Raw genomic sequence first — 10,199 nt, forward strand, 5'->3', positions numbered from 1 at the left:
ATGTTGGACGACCATAATAAAGTGATAGCTGAGCATCAGGACAGATCGAATGTTAACCAATCACTTTATACACTAACTACACCAACAACCTTGGTCAAGTCTTCAAGAGTCACTGCAACTTATGATAACGGATTTGGAACTTATCTGACATTATGTGAAGTCGAAATATACGGAGGTAAGGTATTTTATTATCCATATGTCTTTATTTATTAAATTATATTAATTAATGACTATAATGTTTAATAAAATTTGTAATCTTTATCCAAAAACAACTTGTTCAATTAGTTTATCCACATCCAGCACTATCTGATCTCTATCATATATTTTTTTAATAAGATCAGAATAAACATTGATACCATAATTGCAGTTTCTCTATGATCTGTCTTCGTATTATCAATCGCCATTAACTTTTTCACAGTAATCCTCATGTCCACCTCTATTTAGTGAATTATTTACTATGACTAATGTAGGTGCAGCATGTGTGCTGAGTTTTACAGGTGTGTAATAACTGGGTTGTATATGTGTCCCGCAGCTATGCAGTGAGAGGGTAGAACTACTTGATCCAATATAGTATTCAGATACCACTACCATTTTATTATATCTTGCTATTCAGTAATTCATCTTGAAGCACGACGACATTAACGCATACAAATGATTTGACAGAATTACCTTGGTTACTAGTTCTATTTATTGCACTATAAGAAATGGACATCGGACGACTTGAACAAACGATACTAAGACTGGACAACATTACAACATCCTCCTAACACAACAAGAACAAGACTAATCCAAGCTTCTTCCCCGGCAACAACGAACTCACACTAAAACGTCACTTTCTTGCGTACCGCGTCACACTTTCACTCGTTCAATATTTTAGCTTCGCACCAGCATTCATGCGCACCAATTTATCTAGTCAAACATATATCATAACAAGGTGTCAAAGCAGATAACGTTAGGGTTTTCCAAAAAAAATTGAAAAATAAGCGGTTAATTGATATTTCACAAAATTAGGCAATAAAGTGAAGAATCAAGTGTCAGGTTCCATAAAAAGTATTAACCCTTGCTTTTATTGCCTAATCAATAAATAATGATATTTAAAGTTAATAGTAACTGTAGTTGCTTTTAAATTATTATTTCTATTAAATAGCTCAAAGAAAAAAATCATAATGTCCTTATCATTGATAAGACTGATAAGCTTTCTTAACCATCCCATTCCATTTAATTTCAATCCTAACATCAATATCTACAATTCCACCATCCCCATCATTGTCTCAATTTATATTTCTCTTTCCACCTGTCCAAAATCAATCACTCAGATGGCACAACCATCTAACTATATTCTTTTTCCTTAAGTGTAAAAAAAAATAGTAGGCCTACTTTTGTTATCTTGAATTCTAAATACTAGGTTACTACAAACATTCAGTTGATTAACAGAGAGGCGTTTATTATCCAGACTGTAACTGTGATCCCGGCAAGTTTGGCCTAGAATGTGAGAAAACTTGTAACTGTGCTACAGACGAGGCTTGTTTTGTTGCTACTGGAGGATGTCCTTCTGGCTGTAAGGCTGGGTACTATGGGGAGGCTTGTCAAAAGGGTAAATTACACATTAATATATGTATATATATATATATATATATATATATATATATATATATATATATATATATATATATATATATATATTTATATATATATATATATATATATATATATATATATATATATATATATATATATATATATGTATATATATATGTATATATATATATATATATGTGTGTGTGTGTGTGTGTGTGTTAACATATTTACATTAATCGGTCAGTTTTAGAAAACGTAAATCAAAGATAGTTTGATGAATCTAGATGACAGTAATGACCACATTGGTAAAATATATGTTTATAATAACCATATAAATTTAGATAATGTAAATCACAGATAGTTTGATGAAGCTACTTTTAAACTGGTATACATGTACGAAAAAATGACAGGTTTCCTTATGTCGGCAATACTTTTCGATGGAAATATTTGTATGTAATTGTATAGCAGGCTAACCGAAAATTGTTTTATGCTATCAATATTAAGCTAAAAACAATGGCAACATATTTGTGTTTGAAAACATCGACTAAGTAATTGATATAATGCATATTGGATCTAAGATTAACGAGGTCGGCACAGAGAACAACATTGATGCCCCATTTGATTTTTTGTTAAAATAGCATAGACTTACCTTTAAAATAATAATGTTAATTTTGAAAATTGAATCTAAGTAAATCATAGAAACTAAATTTGAAAAGAAAATCCTTAATTAAACCTATAATTAGGTAGTAGAAAGCCATGTTGAAAGATTCATATAAAATAAATAACAATACAGGCTAAAATTCGTAAAACATAATTTTATAGAAGAGTTTCCTTGTTTTGCAGCCTGTGAGGCCCACACCTGGGGCATCAGTTGTAACCAAAACTGTAATGATCGTTGTATAGACAACACATGTAACAGGTTTAATGGAGACTGTGATAAAGGATGTAAAGACGCTCATCAGCCGCCGGCTTGTACACAAGGTATTGTATTTTATGGTGTAGAGTATGACGACAATACGTATTTGGTTTAAGGACCATTAGACGAATGTATCAATAAACGTCTCAAAACTTGTTTAAGCATACGCATGCCTATACACTTACGTTTAGGCATATAAAAATTCTTAAGTAAATAAATAAATAAATAAATAAATAAATAAATAAATAAATAAATAAATAAATAAATAAATAAATAAATAAATAAATAAATAAATAAATAAATAAATAAATAAATAAATGAATAAATAAATAAATAAATAAATAAATAAATAAATAAATAAATAAATAAATAAATAAATAAATAAATAAATAAATAAATAAATAAATAAATAAATAAATAAATAAATAAATAAATAAATAAATAAATAAATAAATAAATAAATAAATAAATAACATATTTTAATATAGTTTGCCTATTAAACACTAATACATAATTTAAAACAGCTTGCCATGAGACGTACTACGGCCCCAACTGCTCACAAAGATGTAGTCCCAACTGTACCAACAGCCTATGTCATCCTGTCAATGGTCATTGTTTGTCTTGTAATGCTGGCAGTGTGGGGAATTTTTGTGAACAGGGTAGGTATATGAGTGACTGACAAAATATATCTCTGTAAACTGCTGTGTGATTTTGAAAGTTTTCTCACAGAAATCTTCTCTGGAATATTGTTTCATGGCACTTTGATGAACTGTGTCGAACCGCATCCGAATTTTATTTTTATATACCGTAGGGAGAGAAATTGCTCCCTCCCGGGGTGCCGCCCTTACGAAATCATGGACTGTTCTAATCAACCTCCCTAAGTTTCATGGCGATCAGATGAACGGTGTCAAATCGCAATCGACTTTTGTATAGATCATTTATAGAGAAGAATTGAATCGCGCTCTGCCGGGGCGCCAACCTACGATTTTTTTTCCTCTGCAAGAACCTCCCCAGGAGCATTCTTAACGAATTCCTAAAGTTTCATGGCGATATGATAAAAGGTGTAGTAATGCATAAAAGACAAACTCACGCACATACATTGCTTATATATTTATAGATAAATAAATATGCAGTAATATAATTTTACTTTTATTAATTCTCAGACATGTAAAACATCAAAGAATTTTTAGGAGAGTTTCCTTGTTTCGCAGCCTGTGAGCCTCAGACCTGGGGAATCAGTTGTAACCAAAACTGTAAAGACCGTTGTATAGACAACACCTGTAACAGGTTTAATGGAGACTGTGATAAAGGATGTAAAGACGCTCATCAGCCGCCGGCTTGTACACAGGGTAGTGTATTTTATGGTGTAGAGTATGACGACAATACGTATTTGGTTTAAGTAGCTTTTGACGAATGTATCAATAAACGTCTCAAAACGTATTTATACATACACATTCCTATAAACTTACGCTTAGGCATATAAAAATCATTAAGCAAATAAAATTAATTCTTGTTATTTTTTTTAATTTTCTGTTATAAGCATCAAGTGCGTTGGGTTTAAATCAATACATGTCTCTTAATAAATAAGTACATAAATAAATATTTTTAAAAATTAACAAATAAATAAAAATAAAAATAAAAAATAAAATAAATAAATGAAATAAAATAAATAAAAAAATAAAAAAAAAAATTAAATAAATAAAATAAATAAAATAAATAAAATAAATAAAATAAATAAAATAAATAAAATAAATAAAATAAATAAAATAAATAAAATAAATAAAATAAATAAAATAAATAAAATAAATAAAATAAATAAAATAAATAAAATAAATAAAATAAATAAAATAAATAAAATAAATAAAATAAATAAAATAAATAAAATAAATAAAATAAATAAAATAAATAAAATAAATGAAATAAACAAAATAAACAAAATAAACAAAATGAATAAAATAAATAAAATAAATAAAATAAATAAAATAAATAGAATAAATTAAATAAAATAAATAAAATAAATAAAATAAATAAAATAAATAAAATAAATAAAATAAATAAAATAAATAAAATAAATAAAATAAACAAAATAAACAAAATAAACAAAATGAACAAAATAAATAAAATAAATAAAATAAATAAAATAAATAAAATAAATAAAATAAATAAAATAAATAAAATAAATAAAATAAATAAAATAAATAAAATAAATAAATAAATAAATAAATAAATAAATAACTAAATAAATAAATAAATAAATAAATAAATAAATAAATAAATAAATAAATAAATAAATAAATAAATAAATAAATAAATAAATAAATAACTAAATAAATAAATAAATAAATAAATAAATAAATAAATAAATAAATATCAATAAATAAATAAATAAATAAATAAATAAATAAATAAATAAATAAACAAATAAATAATTAAACAAATAAATAATTAAATAAATACATTTAATAAATAAATAAATAAATACATCATAAATAAATCAATAACATATTTTAATATAGTTTGCCTATTAAACACTAATACATAATTTAAAACAGCTTGCCATGAGACGTACTACGGCCCCAACTGCTCACAAAGATGTAGTCCCAACTGTACCAACAGCCTATGTCATCCTGTCAATGGTCATTGTTTGTCTTGTAATGCTGGCAGTGTGGGGAATTTTTGTGAACAGGGTAGGTGTATGAGTGACTGACAAAATATATCTCTGTAAACTGTTGTATGATTTTGAAAGTTTTTTCATAGAATTCTTGTCTGGAATATTGTTTCATGGCACTTTGATGAACTGTGTCGAACCGCATCCGACTTTCAATTTTATATACCGCAGAGAGAAAAATCGCTCCCTCCCGGGGTGCCGCCCTTACGAAATTAAAAATGACTTTTTGTATAACCCTTTCATGGACTGTTCTAATCAACCCCCCCCCCCCCCCCAAGTTTCATGGCGATCAGATCTGGGGCATCAGTTGTAACCAAAGCTGTAAAGATCGTTGTATAGACAACACCTGTAACAGGTTTAATGGAGACTGTGACAAAGGATGTAAAGACGCTCATCAGCCGCCGGCTTGTATACAGGGTATTGTTATTTATGGCGTAGAGCAAGGGTCTCCAAACTGCGGCCCGCGGGCCGCATGCAGCCCGCGAAGTCTATTCATCAGGCCCGCGGCTTTTTGTCCACTGAATAAATGTTTGTTAGAGGTGGCTGAGGGACTTTGCCCAGAAAATTCAAAACAATTTGAAAATGAAGCTTTGGATGCAAATACAATTGCCAGCCGTGTTGCAGACATTGGTGAAACATCGTAACACCTGTCCAGCGACTAATCCATTGCAATTGAAACATTGCAAAATTTGCTTGCATTTTTCGCTATTTTAGTCACAGTGTCTTCACCAATGTCTGCAACACGGTGGGCAACAGTAGTTGCGCAGAAAGCTTCATTCTCAAATTGTTTTGAAGTTTCTCAGCCACCTCCAACAAACATTTTTTTCCGAGGACAAAAAGATCTCCGCGGGCCGGGTGAGAGGACCTCGCGGGCCGCATCCGGCCCGTGGGTCGTAGTTTGGAGACCCCTGCTATAGATCATCATTTCTTATGGTTTTAGGACATCAAATTCGCGGATATTTCTGAGGCATGCGTTTATAAATAATTATATTTTCTTTCTTATTCTCCATGTTTAAGCTCCATAGAGTAAAACAGGTTGTACTAGTGTGTTGAAGATCCAGATTTATATTCCAAGGGTTAAATCTCCAGAACCCCAAACATTTTTTAGTTGTTTGAAGACTGCTCTTGCCTTGTCCGTCCTTATTTTTATGCCTGCTTCTGTCCCACCCTGCTTTTAAACAATATGTAGAAAAATTAGCAACCCTGTTGGTTTTATCCTGCATTTGCTGTTGTGTGTGAGAAAGAACGGCCAGGTCGTCAGCAAAGTCCAGCTCATCCAGCTGGCACCACAGTGTCCACTGTATACCGTTTCGCTTTTTCTTTGTTGACAATATCATAATCCTTTCTATGACCAGCAGGAACAGCAATGGTGAAAGTATAAAACCCTGCCTTGGGAGCCGGACGATTTCCCGAAAGACACTTGCCCGAATGCCGTTTGCCCGAAGGCCGATTTCCCGAATGGACACTTGCCCGAATGCGACAAATGCCCGAATGGACACTTGCCCGAATGCGACAAATGCCCGAATGGACACTTGCCCGAATGCGACAAATGCCCGAATGGACACTTGCCCGAATGGGACAAATGCCCGAATGGACACTTGCCCGAATGGGACAAATGCCCGAATGGACACAAGTGGCATTCGGGCATTTGTCGCATTCGGGCAAGTAAATAAGTTGGGGTACTATAGTCGTTCATTAAGCTAAAACAGGTGATTTCGCCCCGGGCGTTTATGTTCGCGTTAGTGTTTTCTTTGTGTTTAGGTGGGTTTAGGTGGGTTTGCGTTAGTGGTTGCTTTTTTATTTGGTTCTTTTTTGTTCTTTCTTTTTTCGTTCTTGTTTGTGTTTTTTTCTTTTGGTTTGTATTTGTGTTTTTGGTTGGTTTTGCGTTTGGATTTGGTTTGTTTTCGTTTTCTTTTTCGTTGTTTTTTTTGTGTTGGTATTGGTGTTTGTGGTTGTGGTTGGGTTTGTTGTTAGGTTTTTGTTTTCGTTTGCTTTTTTGTTTGATTTTTCTATGTGTTTGTATTGGCGTTTGTGGTTGTGGTTGGGTTTGTTGTTAGGTTTTTGTTTTCGTTTGTATTTGTAATTGTGTTAGCGTTATGTTTGCGTTTTGTTGTTTTGGTTTTGGTTGGTTGTGGTTTGGGTGGGCAATGCCGGGTTTATGATGATTACTAAACACACAGGTAATGGTCTTTAACAGAAAGGTTTTTCACAGAAGCCAGAGCAGGGCCTGGCCGGGACGGCTAGTATATATATATATATATATATATATATATATATATATATATATATATATATATATAACATATTAATATAGCTTGCTTATAAAACACTAACACTATTTTATCAAAAGCTTGCCATGAGACGTATTACGGCACCAACTGCTCACAAAGATGTAGTCCCAACTGTACCAACAGCCTATGTCATCCTGTCAATGGTCATTGTTTGTCTTGTAATGCTGGCAGTGTGGGGAATTTCTGTGATCAACGTAAGTTTCTAGTTTTGGGGTTGTCGGTTGCTTTCCATAAGGCAGATTAAAAACTCAACGAGATGATAATGTTTATGTAAAATAATAAAATGTATAATTATTCATAAAAAGTATTAAATAATAATTATATTTTACATGTGAAAAAAATTGTATTGCTGATTATATCTTCGACAGCATGTGATCCCTATCATTACGGAAAACTTTGTAAATTGAATTGCTCCATCAGCTGTTTCCAATTAAAATGTGACAGCGTCAATGGTGAATGTGAAAAATGTAATCCTGGTTTGACAGGAAAATTTTGTCAAATCGGTAAGAAAAATTTTCATTACTATTAGTTTCTACACAAGCACAATGATTAGGAAATAGGTTATAGTTAAATAGTGTTATAGTTACATTTAATATATATTTTCATTGCTTCGTAGAGTTACAAGTAAAAGTGGTTTGATTGCTTTACAAAAATACCCCTTCAGAACTGACGCTCATGTGACAGGTACAGTAGAGTTTACCCGTTTCATCAGGTACCCATCAGAGCTGAAATGACTCAGGGACTCAGGGATTCGAGTCCGAACTCGAAACTTTCTTGTTGCCAGTCGTTCGCCCTTCCATCCGACTACGCCGTCCCATTATGATAAAATGCATCATATACTTAAGTGTAAAAAAAAACTTAGCTTACCAGAATTTCCATTTATCTTTCACCTAGAGAAAGAACAGTATAACAGAACGTCTACGAGCATTGGTATCGGTGTGGCCATTGGTGTTGTAGTAACTTCCCTTCTGTTTATAATAGCCGCAATACTTCTACATCGTATGAGGATATTATCACTTGAAAGAAATCGGATAATAAAAAAGGAAAAGCCTGAAAATATTCCCGGTATCAAACTCGAGTCAGGTAACTGACGCACATAATGTTGTTAGTTATCGTAATAACGTATTAAGATGTGTAATGATGTGCTTCGTAATAGACTAATTTTTTATAGTATTTTATTCAATCCAAATTTTGAGTTCGTCTGATTTTAAGAAATAAAAACTTTAAAGAAAAAATAGAAAAATAGAAGAACATTAAATGCGAAAATACTTTTATAGAAACAAAATGTAATTACTACAAGCCAATATTTCTTTTAACAGAGCAACACAAGACTTATACCGAGGCAATTGAAAATGTGGAGCCTGACATACAAGTTAACTCAAGCCCATATACAAACCAGAATGTTCATACTTACGATGTGATTAATTTACAAGATGTTGAGAAATATGATTATCATCAATTAAATATATAATAGAAAAGTACCATTTTAAATGTGGTTTAAATTAACTAGAAATTTAAATGTTTATGTAAATGTGTGTTTGTATACATTATTTTTGTAAATGATATTTATAATATGTATTTAATCATTTCAAAAATAAAATTAAAGTCTTAACGATAAATAATACTGTTTTTTTCTGTTTACTTCCTTGTGTAAGGTGAATTGAGGAAGTAAAATGGAAATGAAAATGTTCCTGAGTAGGAAAATCTTTGTATTTTTCTTTCTAAATCATCTGTTTGTATTTGTCTGTGTACGCGAACACGATAGCTTGCATTCTGTCATCTTTTTTCAAAATCTTCCTTGAAAGGATCTTGGCTGACGCCGTAGAAGATAATGTCGTTTCAGTCACTATTGGCGGATGGACTGTTACCCACTTCTCATGATATATTGTTGTAAAGATTCCAAGGTTATAACAAAACGTTTCTGATAAACAAAATGGTTTATATTATGTATATATATATATATTAATTAATTAATTAATTTATTTATTTATATAATGTAAAATAAGGGAAATGTATGCTAGTATGCAGTTCGCACCATCATCTTGCTTAACCTGACAGATAGGAAATCATACAGATTCATAATTATTGATTATGAAAATGTGATACAATAATCCGCACAACAACAAAAGAGATTCAGATAGTCAGTTGTGCTCTTGTCATCATTTGATGTAATTTTTAGAATTCCATTCCAACAGTGCATGATCATTGCTCTGACTAAAAGCGTAAGGCAGGAATTTATCTTTAGTTTCGGTATACGTTTTGAGTGAGATTTCACAGGATTTCATTCAACATATTTAAATGAAACGTGTCAACATCTTATGCGCTATACGGCCGGTTGATGCCGATTTCAGCCTGCTTTTTTTCTGGATTTTCTTCGATAGCCTTTGTCCATCCTGGAACAAACCACAGACACCTAGTTTTTTATTTTGATGTTTTTCTCTTCAAAATGTGTTTCAAAATGTGATTGTTTTTTAATTAGTACATCGCCATATTTATTTTTAACCGATTTAAGATAGGTAAAATAAGGCTATTTTTAAAAAGTCAAATTATGGGGTTTAAGCTGTCCTTAAGATAATTTTAACCTACACAAAAACCAGAATGTACATATACGATGCCAAGAGAAAGTGTAGTCATGACGGAGTAAAATATATTTGTTGCATCATTTTTATAGATGTATTTCTTTATAATTAGGCCCCGTTGTTTGAACTTGCAATAGTTCATATACATTATTTAGACTTAACTTAAG

At 31.2% G+C, this 10,199-nt stretch overlaps 1 protein-coding gene across 1 annotated transcript; it reads left to right on the forward strand.

The window, feature by feature from the left end:
• On the forward strand, positions 1-8,924 carry LOC131949033 (multiple epidermal growth factor-like domains protein 10). Its single transcript, XM_059310805.1, has 10 exons — positions 1-175; positions 1,454-1,594; positions 2,422-2,559; positions 3,019-3,153; positions 3,706-3,843; positions 5,047-5,181; positions 7,513-7,647; positions 7,822-7,956; positions 8,348-8,536; positions 8,773-8,924. The coding sequence occupies exons 1-10, from the start codon at positions 1-3 to the stop codon at positions 8,922-8,924; spliced, it is 1,473 nt and encodes a 490-aa protein (XP_059166788.1).
• The last annotated feature ends 1,275 nt before the right edge of the window (positions 8,925-10,199 follow it).

The sequence above is a fragment of the Physella acuta genome, unplaced genomic scaffold (genome assembly GCF_028476545.2).
Source record: "Physella acuta isolate Inbredline_101_S28 unplaced genomic scaffold, ASM2847654v3 ptg000061l, whole genome shotgun sequence".
NCBI classification, from domain to species: domain Eukaryota; kingdom Metazoa; phylum Mollusca; class Gastropoda; family Physidae; genus Physella; species Physella acuta.

What these genes read in the sequence shown, in the direction of transcription:
- LOC131949033 (XM_059310805.1), top strand. Translation starts at nt 1, where the DNA reads ATGTTGGACGACCATAATAAAGTGATAGCTGAGCATCAGGACAGATCG. An exon ending in TGAAGTCGAAATATACGGAG is followed by an intron (nt 176 to 1,453) that starts GTAAGGTATTTT and finishes TTTATTATCCAG; the next exon opens with ACTGTAACTGTGATCCCGGC. An exon ending in GGGGAATTTTTGTGAACAGG is followed by an intron (nt 3,154 to 3,705) that starts GTAGGTATATGA and finishes CTTGTTTCGCAG; the next exon opens with CCTGTGAGCCTCAGACCTGG.